A 15,596-nucleotide genomic window follows, 5' to 3' on the forward strand; every position below is an offset into this window, starting at 1 on the left:
TTGGTGCCTCACACACCCTGAACTTTTAGCTCTCCTGAAACTGCTCCCCAACCTAAGCCTGAGGCATCTGTTGTGACTGACTGCTTGGGAACAGGATGGGGGAAGAGGAGAGCTGGATTAAAGGATCCATCTCCACCAAATTAAAATTTCTCTTCTGACAAACCCCAGCACTGGGATTTGAAAAGGTAAAGGATGCTGGTCCTGGGACCAAATAAACTTCAGATGCTACTGTATCTTTCTCACATTGAGTCTTGCTAGGGGTATGATGAGAATCTAAGAAGCCATGAAACCCAAAATCCTCAAGTATTCCCTCACAATGACAAAACTATGAATGGAAAAGTTTAGAAGATCTAGATAAAGATCTACTTTTTTCTTGTGGAAGAAAAGGTCTTTAAACTGAGACGTCTAGTTGACATCCCAGGAACATACTCCTGTGCGAAGGAATCAAGAAAGATGTTTGAATGTTCTCTTGGAATCCCAGTTTGTATAAGAGATCTCTCATCCATGTGAGAGATTCCTGACACTTTGAAAAAGACTCTACAAAGATTAGTAAAAAAAAGAAGTCTTTAGGCTTTTCCCAGTTAGGGGTCACCACACCAGAACTCCGGTCCGCTAATGACTGGCAGTGGATTTTTACAGTGTCAAGTTGCCAGCCTGACTCCCCATCTTCAAAGAAGGCACACCCATTCATGCACGCACCTACCTGCATGTCTTTAACTCATCTAAATGTGGAAAAATGTGGATACCCTGTAGCCTGCAATAAGCTACAACTGTAGCTATTCATTTTGTGAATACTCCTGATGCACTGAATAGTCCAGCAATTAAGTCAGGGAATTGACAGTGTGATCCAGACACACAAAACCTTAAAAATATCTACAGTCTACATGAATAGGGAAGCAATAAGAAGCTTTTAAGTCCAGTGTTACCAGGAAACTTGAAATAAGAAGCAAAGGTAAGAGGTTGTGAAGTGACAGAATTTTGAATTTGGGCATTACTACAAACAGGTTAGAGAAAGAAAGAACCATAACTAGTCTTCAAGAATTTTCTTTCTCTAGCACTGGCTCCATCACTCACTGGGACAACATGTGATGCCATCGCTCACTGGGACAACATGTGACGAAGAACTGGTGGAAACAAAAGAGTCTGATCTGCAGGATTAGGAATAACCCCATAGAAAAGTGGAATTTCCTCCCACTGCCATCTGTAACCTTAATGAAGGACCTTCAAAACCCATTTATCTGAAACTATCTGTTGCCAAGGAAAAAAACTGAAATTCACACTTTCTGGAAGAAAAAAAGGGGGCAGGGATGGAGGGAGTCATAAGGTCTGTTGAAGAGTCATTCAGACTTGCTGAACTGTCACTGGTTTTAGGAGGTTTGAGGCTACTTTTTGGAACCCCTTTTTATTTCTTCTTAAATGTCTCTTTAGCTGTATTTTGTTGAGACTGTTTATTCAACTTTCTACCAAAACTGAATGAGGAGTTAAGAGAATCCTTCAAAATTTTGGAAAAGGAGTGCTGAAAAATCTTAGAGATTCTCTGGATCAGCTTACCCCTTGGCCAGAAACAATCTCCACACAAGGGGAATTTAAAATCTCATTTTAACATCATCTGAGAAGTTCTGAGAATGCAGTACCAGTGGCAATGACCCTGAAATAAGCATCAACAGTCATAACAGTATAAACAGTGAGTATGACCTGTACAACAGAAGAAACTATTTAAAGCAGATTTTTCCTCACAAGAAGAAAATGCAGATAAAACATTCCTCGTGCTGTCACAATCAGAACAAACTTTAACATGTGAGCCAGACCATTCAAAAATCTGAAATTCAAAGTTGCAGAAATATACACTTTTCTTCCCATACTTCTCAATAATTTTATCATCCTTATCAGAAAGGGAGGGATTGCAATTGACTAGGCTTTTGACAGCATTGGAATCAACTAAAACTGTAGCTGCTAGGTCAAGTTTAGCTACAGTGTATAAAAGGTAACTATATGAAATGCTGCGACCCATTACAGAAGTCCAAAAATACTAAAACTGAGTGGCTGAAATATCTGGCTTACATATACCAAGCCTGAGATACAATTTCTTGCAATATTCCCTTTTCTCCAATGTATGGTGTGATCTTGGAGTCGGAATATATAAGTTTGGGGCTTGCCCCCACATGTGGGGGTATGTGCTGACATTTCAATAGGGAGCCATATAAAAACTTAAGACTGAGGAACTTTACTCATCCTGTCTTCCATTTTAGGGGCAGCTGGCTGACTATCTGGAAAATTTCAAGTAGTAACACACATGCATCCTCTAAACCAGACAAAACATAAATGATGGGAGTAGGTTCTAGAAATTACTTCTGTAACAACTCCTAGTATTTTCCGAGGGAGTGAGAAATCTTAGTGTTCCCCCACTAAAAACAGAGAAACTCCACAGGGAGAACCAGAAACTGAGCTCTCCGCTGAGCCAGCCTGAATAAGAAATCTGAGAAGAAAACCCTGTATCTGTCCCTTCATCTTCCTGTTCAGACTCAGAATCTTGACTCTCTTCAGGAAAATAATCATATCCATTTCTTTTACTACAATCTACTTTACAAAAACAATCAATAGCCTGAATTAGACCCTAAGCTAGACCCAGTAAACTACTATCTAAGGAAATTTGAGCAGGCATAGACACATGCTTAGTTTTCGGTTTCATTTTGACAAGAAAAATTGGGCCAACTGTGATACTAATGGCAGCAGTAGCAGCTTCCCCAGGGATGGGCACAGCATTCTGACACAGCAAGGAAGCCTTCCCTGTTCCATCTCCAAGAACGATAAGAGTGGCTCTCCTTTGCCCATTGTGGAGAGCCCAGTGGCTGAACAGGACATGGCTAATCCCCAGTCTATACTGACTGTAGGTGTTACACAACAGGGATATGGGGTAAAAGATGAGAGGTCTAAGGTACAACAAATGGCCACAGCAGAATCACTCACTTGCAGCTGAGGCAAATGGCTGGCCTGCTGTGATGCCAAATGCTGTTTGCTTAACTTTTTCTTTTTGTGGCTGGAAAAAGGACTGGCTATGAGGCTGGTATTTTGTTGAACAGTCAAGCTGAAAATGGTGCCTCTTTCCTGGGAAAGACAAGTAGGAATTACCAGTGAAAGTACTGTGTTTAAAAGTCACTTTTATCACAGAAAAGCACAGTAAAATGCAATTTTGCCTGCCCCCTCCCTAAAAAATAAAATAAACATAAATTCTCCAAAAAAAAAAAATAAATGTTTCAGTTAACTTTACGCAACTTTCAAACTGACAAGAATAAAGAACACTCCCATTTAAAAGTATGACACAGTCTTGTAACAGTCCATTAAAACACTAAACGCCTTAACAGGAAAATAATAAAACATAAATGATATTTAGTGAATAAAAAGCTTTTTACCCCAAAGGGAACTTATCTGCTCAGCAAAGTAAGTGCACCAAACCAACCATCAATCCCCGAAAGCCTTAAGGGAACTTATTTTTGGTGGAACCATGGAAGTAAAACTCTGGGGGCCATGCCTCTTAGCCCAAGAAATCTGAACAGAGCCTAAACTAAATGTGGAGGTGGGACAATGGCACAGAAATAGGGACATATTTTGATTATTGCTCTTATAAATTTAGAAAGTTCCTACAATAACAGGATTTGTGTTAGCATACATTTTCTGAAGGATATAGTGTCAAAGTCAAATGTATGTAACTAATTACTGACTTAAAAAAAAAAAAAAAAAAAAAAAAAAAAAAATTTTATGGAGAAGCAGAGCAAAAAATAAGGAAAAATCAGGAAATCCTCAGAAAATCTGGACAGAAAGATATGCTGGAGGCTTGGGGCCCAAACTTGTCTTTTAGTCAGCTCAGCTGTAGGTGACTTACCATTTGGGCATGTGGAAGGTGCCATGAAGCCTTGGAAACTGGCTATCTCCATTACAGGACATAAAACCTATATACCTAAAGCTACTGCAACAGTGATCAATTCGGCAAACATTTCTGCAGCATGATGCCTGTGCTGTAATTGTTTACATTAGGACATGTGCTGAAACAAATCCCGTCCCCAGTTTAAACTTGACGGGCACTGTAATTATAATTGTATATTTATAAATTGTTCGTAAGATGAGAGATTAAAAAATAGCTTAAGTCTATCAAGGCCCTGCCGGCCTTAGGCATAAGCCAACTAGGGAGCCGCCTAGGGTGCCGCACTAGCAGGGGGTGCTCTTCTAGTAAACTGGTGTGAAGAGACCAGGTTGGGGCACCAGGTGGTGTGGGGGGGAGGGGGCTCTATGGATTCCTTTTGCCTAGGGCACCACTTGATCTAAGGCCGACCCCTAGCCAACACAGGACTGCAAAGCAGAATTAGTTAAAATTGTGAACAGTGGGTGCATTGTCGTCCTTAGGCATAGGCCAGCTAGGGCACTGCTGTAGCAGGGGCGCTTTTGCAGTATAGTGTAGGTAGACCAGGATAGGGGCTCCGGGTAGTGTGGTGGGGGCGCCGTGGAGCCCTTTTACCTAGGGCATCAGTTTGACCTAAGGCCGCTCATGAGTGGATGTCTAGGGCAGCCCCAGCATTGTTGAAGAAAAGTACCCCCCCTTTAGTCGGGCTGCGCTGAAGTGGGCGTAGTCTGTACGATTGGAATGCCAAATTGCCGTGATGCCATACAAAAAATGCATGATTGACGGAGTGCATATTTGGCAGTGATATTATGCATACAGTGGTTGTTGATTGACATTTGGAAATCACCCTCGTACATGTGATTTCTGAATGTTCCTGAAAGGCTCCAGACCCAAATGAATCAAATGCTGCAAACGGTTAAAAATCAGCCGTATGCACATATAACGACCTTCTTAGTCCAGTGATAATGTAAGCAAAAGTATCTATTGTTTGGCATGATATACCCTTCTTTGACAAATGTCCATATGCATTATTTGCCCTTATGCACGCAGCCTCTATAGTATGTAACATTAAAGTAGACATTATTTTTGGACTAGCCTTTCTGAAAACAAATCGGGGCCTCATCATTGAAGCGGAGCTTACGATTTGAGAACTGTTATAAAGCACTTGTTCGACTCTGATTACGTTTAGGGCTACGGTTAGTTAAGGATAACAGTAAACTGACTTACTACACAAAGTTCAATTCAGATTCGGGTTACGTTTACGTCTAAGGTTAATATAGCAATAACCCACGCCTGGGTGTGGGTAATGCTGGATTTACCCACGGTTGGCGTGGTTTGGTCGCCCAAGGGACCAAACAAAGCCAACCGTAGGTAAATACAGCATTACCCACACCCAGAAGTAGGTTATTGCTATTATACCATGCCATTATTTAAGAAAAGAAACTATTACTTTTCTTAAATAATGGCATAGTATAATGCCTGTTTACTGCGCTTCCGCAGATGTCTGGCATCCGCGGCAGTACATCGAGCTGTGGGCAAAAGCAACGGAGAAAGCAAGATCTCCGTTGCTTTTTTTTTACTGTTTCGCTATGTTAAATGGGTTTAATGATACAGCTTTAAAATAAGCAACGGAGATGTCCGTTGCTTATTTTAAATATGTTAAACCCATTTAAGATAGTGAACAACGGAGATCTTGCTTTCTCCGTTGCTTTTTATCTCGCTATGTTAAATGGGTTTAGCATAGCGAGACAGCTTTAAAATAAGCAACGGAGATCTCCGTTGCTTATTTTAAAGCTGTCTCGCTATGCTAAACCCATTTAACATAGCGAGACAGTGTTTTAAAAGTAGAGTTATACTAATGGAAAAAAGTCCGGGCGACCGGACCTTTTTCCATTAGTATAACTCGATTTACAATGTGCACGCTGGCCAATCAGCGTGCACGTTTGGGGGTTATGGTATAATTAGGGATAACACTACAGTAAACAGACTTACTAAAGAAAGCCCGACTGAGAGCCTGTTGCTGAGTAGCAAGTCCCTTATGCAGAATGCTACTGTTCAGCAGGCGTAGTAAGTAGCAAGGAAGTACGACCCATTAAACTTGACAACAGTTGCATAAAGTACAGTATTATAAGCTATAAATAAGGATGGTTTGTGTCTTGCATCGTTAAGTTACACTGGCATTTGTATGTTTAACCGTGTTATTGTTGCAGGGTTTTTTTTGCCATAGTCCCCCCGAGCTAACATGCCGAATACTTCATCAAGCCGGTGAAGACCGCCACCAACATTCATTTATTATTCGAGGGTGGTTGAAAGGGTTAAAGCAGCACATGCTACACGCTCGAGAGGTTACGTTTCTACAACTTCACACTCGTTGAGTGACTAGTGTTGTCCTGCGCAGTAGTGTCGAAAGTTTTCTTAAACGGGCTTGACCTTTTTGATGTTCTCAGAATAACAATAATACATTCTAACCACCATACTTGACCAACAGCTCCATTGTCATTGGCACGACATTCCCCTGCGCGAAGAGTGTGCGTCGTAATTGTAAACAATCGCTAAGCTACGTTATTCGCCCCATCCGATCTAGCCAGTTCCTCAAAGCACCTGGTTTATAAACAGAGTTCAGATCCAATATGTAATCAAAACTTAATCTCGTAACACTAGAGATGGTAAGGTCGATTTTCCATCGTAATATGTGAAAGTACGTGTACCTGCATCTAACCACAGACTCATGTTAAAAACGAAACAAAATACGGAATACTAGTAACCGTTGTCACTACTTTTAAAAAGCTGCGAGTTCACACTGTTCCTAAATTTTTTGCCTACTTGGAATGTGTATCTTTGCTAAAGACCACCGACACTTTCCATTTAATAAAAACTTGATTCTTAAACGGCGTTTTAAGTTGCTATGACTCACTCTCATAAATTTCAACTTAGATTTGATGTAGCTGCATCAGTCACTTGCACACTTCCAGCAGTACTAGTACGTTATCTTTTCCTGCAGTCTTGCATACAACCAAATTTAATTTTAGAAAACTACTTACCTCTTAAATTCTTTCAAACAGCAGTACTCTAGAAGTTGCTAATTACAAGTAATTACGCGAACTAAAATCCAAATGCGAGTAGCCTCTACTAAGAGTAAAAAATCGAACGTTTGGGGTAATAATTAAGAAAACTTAATAAAAACTTAATTTATTAATAAATTTACTTTTTATTAAAACTTAATAATTAAGAAAACGTATAGTGTGTGTTTGATTATAATAGTTTACACTTACCCCGCTCCGTCTTGTTTAATTGTGCACGAATGTTATAACCTGTTTCCTATAAGCTTTGGTTTCGATAGCAAAATCGAAAGTGAAATAATCCTCATCAACAAACTACGATCCTCCCATCCGTTTTACCGAGAGCGTTTCGGTCTGTAAAATGGCTTCACTTTCTCCAACTGTTTTAGAACAAAAAGGAGAGGATCATAGATCGTTGCGGGCTACAGTCTGCACTGTAAACATTGATAATGTGGACGTTTTAAAACGTAAATTAGGACGGTATTTTCAGAGTAAACAGTCAAATGGCGGTGAATGTAACGTAACTTTGCTCAAAGGAAATGTTTTCATCATCACATTCCTTGACGCTGAAGGTATGTCTTAATAGAGCAGCTGTTTCAAAAAGAAATTAAGATAACATCCATCAGTTGTTCCTCGGTTTTGGCTCAGAAATTTGTTCCGTCCCCCCTAAAACTGGCCCTTTTGTGGAGAAAACGTGGTGGATTGTTGGTAGTAGTTAGGTATAGACTTATTTTCTTTAGAAAAGTCGTGTTAATTCTCGTTATTTTATTCTGCAACTTCTCAAGTTAATAGTACTATTATTTTATAAACTTTCCCATAGATCCTTATTATGTCTGGATTTATCCAGTGACAGCTGGTGACTTCAAAGCTAGGACAGGATGAGGAGCACTGTTCATTTTGAGTCTTAAAAAGCCTATGTTCGTCATTGAAAGGCTGTGCCACACACATTTAGCATTAAGATTTTTTTAGGTTCGTAGGTGGTGTATTAGGCTAATGACCCTGTAGCGTTTACAAGCCTAGCCCATAGGATTACCCTGGCATTGTGCCACCCGACCTTACTTCCCAGTGCGTATCGAGTAAAGCCCCCTGGAGTGAATTTTATATTTCCCATCCACTCATCAAGATTTCTCTTGAAGAGGGCCAGTGAGGTGCACTGCTTGAGATGTATGGGAAGTCTGTTCCATAGCATGGGCAGTCTCTGGGTTATGAACCTGCCCCTCCAGCATGTTCTACTGATTGTGGTAATGAGGTTGAGGTCTCTGGAGCGTGTGGTGCGGAGGGATTAGGATTTCTTTAGATGATGTATTTCTAACAGACCTGGGTCAGACATGGCTTTGTAAGTCAAGCAGAGATTGCCTTTAAGTAGGCGATATGAGGTCAAGAATAGTTGGAGTTTTTTTAGTCTGTCCATATAGTTCAAATGTTTAAGGCCTAGGATCCTCTTTCTGAGGTACTTTTGCGGCCTCCAGTTGTTGCAGGTGTTTAGTGTGGTCCATGCCAAATGGGGCATTGTACTCAATGATTGGCCTAATAAGAGAAGAGTAGAAGGGGCATAGGTGGTGGAAGTTGTTGAAGACTGGGGGGGGGTTGGAGGGTGAGGGGGCACTTAGTGACCTAAAAAAGGCATTTTTTTATAACTATTTAGTACCACAACATGGGTTCACTTGGTGGACATTTTAAGCTTAGCCAATTCCTTTTTGGTGCTTGAATTAACATTTTCTAATTGGCCTTGCCTATCCCATGGCTGGTAATTGTATATTAGTCCTAGTGAGAATAAGTGTGATCATACCATAGGTAATTTGAGGTGACCCATGTAAGAGATGCAGCATTTAGGAATTGCCTCTATCCATTAGTGGTATGAGGGGAAGTCCTGGAGTACATTTTCTATTACCCATCTTTAGATCCAAGTTGCATTTGAATATGGACGGATGAGCTTTGTTTTATTTTCATGGATAGTCTGTTCTTGAACAGTGGTAGCCTCTGTGATATATATTCATCTCTCCACAACATTCAGTTTAGATATCTGCATTGAGTATTTCTGATGCCATTTGACCTGCTGATGTTCAGTAGGTCCATCTGTATTAGGTGGGAGGATGCCTTGTATGCCAGACATGTCACCTCTATGCACTCTGTAGGATACTTAGTATAGTAATAAATCTTTGAGGTGGTCCATGCAAGACCTATTGTTTAGGACTTGTATCTTTTTAGTAAGGTGTCTCTGAAGGTATTCCAATTGTTGCATGGGGCTGTACAGATACATGCCAAAGTGGGCATTATACTAAATGATTGACCTAATGAGAGCTTTGTAACGGGGGGCAACAACAACATCTCTAGATCTAGTCACAATCAATTTGTTTATAAGTTGTGCAATATAGAAAGGCTTTCTAATATCTCTGGGCACATGTTGGTCAAAAGTTAGGTCACTGTGCACACAAGTTCCAAAATGCCAAATAATTGGGTCAGTTCTCAGAGGGCATTATCATTATTTTGATACCAGTTATTATTCGGGACAAACCTTCCTGCATGATAGTTAAGTCATTTAGGGATTCAATAACTGCTCCTTGCTTGCAGTCATCTGAAACTTAGCCGGCCAAAGCCCTTTGGTATTTTTTTTTTACTTTTGAGATGTATATGCCAAATGGAAAAAGTCTCAGCACCGAACCTTGGGGGACTCCATTGGTGACTAGTCTCTTCCCCTGTTTTAATCTCCTGCATCCTGTGAGCAAGTTGGCAGTTCAGCTAGTGATACAAGTGTTTGCTCCTACATTATTCATCTTTTGTACTCCACCTGAGTAGGGGATTGTGTCAAAAGGCTTGGCCATGTCAAGGTAATGTGGTGTGAACTGTTTTACCTTCATCCATTGCTTTAGTAACAAGAGTAAAGCTTAAAATTTGTCCATGATTTTGAGCCTTTCACACTTTCCTCTGGGCTGTTTTCAAACACATTTTTAGGGCCATGCATACATGTATGCATTCTTTGATTCACCTTTCTGATTGTATTAAATTGTATTCCTTGTATAATACAGCACCAGTTGGAATGTGTTTTAAATATGTAGTTTTGAGCAGTCTTCTAGTAAGCAATGAAACAAAATGTATGAACCAATAATGACAAAACTGCCCATTTCAGAAAATTTCAACTATAAAAGGTCACTCAAACTTCTGTCATTAAAATCCACCAATATCAGTAAATATGCAAAATGCCTGCAGAAGTCAGTCATCTAAATAATTCCACATTAAAGGGATCTCTAACAAAGAGGTTGTTGCTAGGAAGCAACTTTATATTTCATTGTTTCATCTACAAATAAAGTGATGGTTGCCCTTGAAGAATAAATTGCCTATGTTACATTAAAAAAATAAGCTAGTAATATTGCAATAGGGAATGCATGGCAAACTGATAACAGGTTCATAGTTACTGGGCAACTCCTCCAAAGGAGGACATTCACATGACTGCAGCATCAACTCCCTTTAAAGTACAACACAGCACATTATCAGTGATCCATCTGCATACTGTGGGAGTAGAACCCACAGCCTTCTGCATCAAAAGTAAGGCTACTGCCTGTTGTGCTACTAACAATGCAAACAGACTTGGAATAAGCAGCATTAAACTTCTCTTCCCCTGAAGCTCCCAGCTCCTTGTAAAATGCTTTAGTTATTTCACATTTGTTTACCAGGAAAGTCCGACTTGGAGCAAAGCCAATTTTCAGCAGAGGCCCAGGGACAAAAGCTCCAGACGCATGTCTTTGTAACATGGGAGGAAACCAGAGCACACCCACATAAATGCAGGGAGGACATACAGACTCCACACAGAAGGCACCCCAGCCAAGAATCGAACCAGAGAGCCTCTTCCTCTGAGGCAACAATACTACCACTGCACCATCCACTTGACACAACTCAATCTCTCAATTTCACAGCAGAAGAAATCTGGAAAAAGCCAAAATTTATTTGGGGGGGGGGGCAAAGGCCCAAGACCAGGGACATATTTTAAATATTGCTTGCATAATCTTAGAACGTTGCTAAAAATACTTTTTTTGTGTTGGCATGTGTTTCCAAAAAATAATGCCGTGGTGGTACGGCGGTAGCATTGTTACCTCACAGCAAGAGGTTCTCCCGTTCGATTCTCTGCTTGGCTTGGGAGTGCCTTCTGTGTGGAGTCTGCATGTCCTCCCCGCGGTTGGTAGCATTCAAAAGACATGCATGTGTAAATGGGCGTGCCTTCATTGAAGGTTGGGCGTTGAGCTGGCACCTCGCATTTTGTAAAAATCTACTGCCAATCATTAGCGGACCGGAGTTCCACTGTGGCAACCCCTTACCAGGAAAAAGACAAACAAAAAAAATGTGTTTCCAAAAAATATAAGAAGACTGAAGCTTATAGCGTTATCATTATTTAGTGAATTCTGTTCTCACTGATTAGTCTAGATGGTTAAGAGCTATGGACTGAACTCCCTGAATCAGAAGTGGTGGTGTGGGTACAGAATGCAGGCTGTTGTACCTAAGGTACAGGGTTTGAGCCTAGGAAGGTAATCCTAACCACCAGGAATAAAATGCCAACAATAAGAGAAGTGCTATTGCATGAGAAACTACAGTGATGGGTGGGCATTCATCTACACAGACAAGGCTCTCTGACAAAGAAATTCCTGGCATTTCTTTCTGGGTGACAGATCACTGACCCATACCTGGTGGAAGACTGGACATTGGCAATGAATGTCTATCACCACTGTGGTTGTCTCTGGGTGAAGTCACAAGTAGGTATGCCTTTAAGTGTGAATCATGTAATGCAATATGCCAGAGCCAGGACATCTCGCATGTTGAATATGGCAATTCCTCCAGGCACTTCAAGGATTCCACTACTACAGGAGTTGCACATGATGCATATCTTATATTGTTTGCATGCCAACTGTTATACAGGTGCTACAGTACTAGAATTTGGGATTGTTGTGAAGTAGCTTTGATACACAGGGGTGTTTCTGTCTTCTTTCAGAGGCAATTAGGTGTTTGTGTCCCCCATCAAGGAAGCATTGGAGCCTGAGAATGATGTTAGCCAAAGCATGGTGTAGTCTGTGGCCATTGTCATCATGAGTATGTTGCCCCCATTTCACTGACACAAATGTGTAATTCACTCCTCGGTCCCAGGTTACCACTGAAGACAGGAACTGGCTAACATGGCAGCCAGCTATCATGCTGAAAAATATCTCACAAATTTTGGCCATGGACATCTAAGGGCAAATTAAAGAAAATAACTGAGACAATATGAACATAACATTTTCTGTATGTCTTTCAGTATGTCCTTGACTGGTTGGCTTGCTACATCATGTACTCTACCAAACCTTAGATCATTACTTTACCTTCTAGTGTTTCTCATTTGTTACCTGCTTGAAACACCATACTGCTTTCTACCTCTGCAGTTACCTTGAAGCTACCCAGTTTTAAGATGTGCAAGTAACTAACATCCTTCTATTTTTATATACTCACATAGACGACATACACAGGAGCCCAGTAGCAGTTTCATAACATACATAGTTATGCTTACTGTGGGTGATGATGTGATTGGGAGCCCAGCAGCAGTTTCATAACATAAAGGAGCAGTGCTTACTGTGGGTGACTCTTGACAGCTGGGAACCTGTGCACGTTTGTGTTTAAAATTCATGTTAGTGTGCAAAGCACGCATGAGTCCTCCATTGGGTCCTAAAGGCCTTGCAGCTGTAAAAGTGGGGGGGGGGTGCTCCCTCCCCCTTGCTCTATGGTTCCGGCGCCTATGAGAGGGAGACAATGACCTTTTTCTTCCTGGATGCAAAACCCTTAGTAATGAGATGTGCCACATAGAAGGACTTTCTGACCACAATGGCAATGTGGTGGTCAAAAGAGAGGTTGCTGTCAACCTGTATTCCCAGATCTTATAACGCCTTCTGTTTTCAGTGGACTACCATCGATGTGATAATTCATGGGAACCAGTTTTTTTTCCCCAAAGGGGATGACAGCACATTTTTTGGCATTGAGCTTAAGGCCATAGTTCTGACACCAGTCATTGGTCTCAGTGAGGCCTTTCTGTAGGATGTCAGCATCACTCGGGGAGTTAATAATAGCTCCCAACTTGCAATCGTCTGCAAACTTTGTCAGCCAGAGTCCCTTCGTGTTGGCCTGGACTTCAGAGAAGTAGATACCAAACAGGAGAGGACCCAGGACCGAACCCTGTGGGACTCCACTCGTGACTGGTCGGCAGTCTGACTTGGAGTCAGCTACTTTCACACTGTGGGTTCTACCTGTGAGCCAGTTTGCAACCCACCTAGTGATATAGGGGTTGATGCCTAACTTAGTGAGTTTTTCTATAATTCCTGATCTGATATCCATGGTAAATAAGCAAGGAGTAATCCTTTTTTAACTGATATCCATGGTAAATAAGCAAGCAATAATACTCTACAAGGCATGTGTTATTGTGTAAATAATGCCCACCCAGTGTAGATCAAAGTGTGTTGTACCTTTTAAGAGCCATTCCAGTTCATGGGCACATGCATATAAGTACTGAGCACGTGCAAGCAAGGGTGGGGCCATTTTGAGTGAGCAGCTGGTGTGAAAGTGTGTATATATGTAGCAGTGAGTCAGTTAGTTTAAGTTTAATGTTTCAGTCATCCACCCTGCTGTGTTTGTGTGTAATAAACTACTTAAATGATCACCGAAGCTTCAGCATGTTATTTGAATATACAAGATTAGTGACATGGTGTCAGAATGGGATCCAAAGTAAAACTTCTTCAAGACCATGAGGCGTGCAGCCACTACTGGAGAAACATACAGAAGTGAATCATCTGACGCTCAAACTACTTATAAACAGCTCAGAAAGATAAATCCAGGTAGTAAAACTCATTTAAATGATTTTTTACTTAAATATAAAACGAAGCATTAAAACCATTTGTAAAGCTTTTCTAATTAAAGGAAATGTTCGGAGCTACGATATATTGATAAAAGTACTCAAAATGCTTACGAAAATGCTTGAAATAACTTCCGAATCACATAAAATGTATAAAAAAATGGAAAATGACCGTATTTGTTTGCTACGTGCTTCTTTTTCATATTAATTAAAGCTAGTGCAAAGTGTTCACAAGCATGTGCAGTTGAATATTTTTCGAGTACCTGGTGTGTGCTTTTGAATATAATTACAAAAGCATTTTGTTGGCATGGCAGAGGGATTTTGCAGACCTGCTCCACTTGTGTTTGATAACAATGCTGCTGAAAATTGGAGTGTGTTTGAGCAAGAGTACAATATTTTCATACAGGCTGCTTTTTCTGATAGACACACATACAAAGGCATTTATTGTGCTTAATTTAGCTGGTTCAGAAGCTCTTAAAAGGGACCGTTCATTTGTGTATGCCCCAGCTGTGCATGAGGGGAGGGGGGAAGACCGAGATATTGTGGTACCGGCTGCAACGTGGGAAGACCCCGAGTGCTTAAAACATAAATCTAGAGAAATGTGTTACCCCCAAACAAATATACTTTACACAAGAGATCAAAACCTGGTGAAACTTTTGAAGCATATATAACTGATTTGAGAAACAATACTTTAAAAACATGCAGGTTTGGTGATTTAAGAGATGAGTTGATAAGACAGGGTTGTGTGTGGTATTAAAGATGATGCCGTGAGAAAGATTTTGCTTTGAGATATTGATTTAACTTTGAATAAGCCATAGAGATTTTTCAGATAATATGAACTCACAGAAAAGCACACAGATATGTTTACAAATGAGAAAAGCATGCTTGGAGTGCCTTCCAGTGCTAATGTTGATAGTATGCAGCACAAGGTCAAAAGATAGAGGCCTAAGGGCATGGTTGCTTCAGCAAAACCCAAAGTAGCTACAGTAAAACCCAGGGCACACACAGTAAAGCAGAGGGGTGAGTCAGCAAAACTTATGACAGGCCTCATAGTCAGCTGTCGTAATCGTGGAGGTAGCCATGAGCCCACACGAGAGAAGTACTTAGCTTTTGGTCAGCAGTGCCACATATATAGAAAGTGGAATCTTTTCAAAAGGTTCTGTAAATCAAAAGGGGCAGATTCTTTTATTAAAAGAGGGCATTCAAAGAGACAAGTTGATCAACTAGAAAGCTGCGATCCTACCTTTTATGTTGATAGTGTGTCTGTGCTTGATGAAACAGTCAATGCAGTAGATTTGTCAGAAAATAATTAATTATTTTATACTGTTCTGATTGGAGACCTGTAGAACTCAAAGTTGATACTGGTTCAAAGTGCAATGTTATGTCAGCAGAAATGTTTGCCAAAGTAAAAGCTAGTGGAAGCTTGATCTGGCGAAGTGTGTGAAGTTTGATTATGATGGTGAAAAAATTCAGACCAAAGGCTCAGTAGTGCTTTCATGTTATTCAGCTGGGAGCAGCTATGACTTGCAATTTTATGTAGTCAAGAGACATGTGCAGTCATCATTAGACCTTAAAGATAGTTTGAAAATGGGACTACTTTCATTTAATGCAGAAGTCCACCATGTAAGCACGTGTAACAATGAACATTTTGCACAAACTGTTTTTTTTTACCATGCTGATCTTTTTGAAGCCAAGTTAGGCAAACTCCCAATTGTGTACTCCATGAAGTTAGACCACGAGGTATGCCCAGTTATCAGACCAGCACAGAAAGTTCCAGTAGCCA

The 15,596-nt window shown here is 40.7% G+C and overlaps 1 protein-coding gene across 1 annotated transcript in view; it reads left to right on the forward strand.

Moving 5' to 3' along the window:
• The first annotated feature begins 7,179 nt into the window (after positions 1-7,179).
• The window catches only part of DTX3L (deltex E3 ubiquitin ligase 3L), a 727,283-nt gene continuing 718,866 nt past the window's right edge, over positions 7,180-15,596 (forward strand). The window contains exon 1 of the mRNA XM_044075006.1: positions 7,180-7,526. Within this exon, the coding sequence (XP_043930941.1) occupies positions 7,316-7,526 (211 nt within the window). The 5' untranslated portion in view covers positions 7,180-7,315. The remainder of the gene's footprint in view (positions 7,527-15,596) is intronic.

The sequence above is a fragment of the Protopterus annectens genome, chromosome 6.part0 (genome assembly GCF_019279795.1).
Source record: "Protopterus annectens isolate FY-2018-M chromosome 6.part0, PAN1.0, whole genome shotgun sequence".
In the NCBI taxonomy this organism is placed as follows: Eukaryota; Metazoa; Chordata; order Ceratodontiformes; family Protopteridae; genus Protopterus; species Protopterus annectens.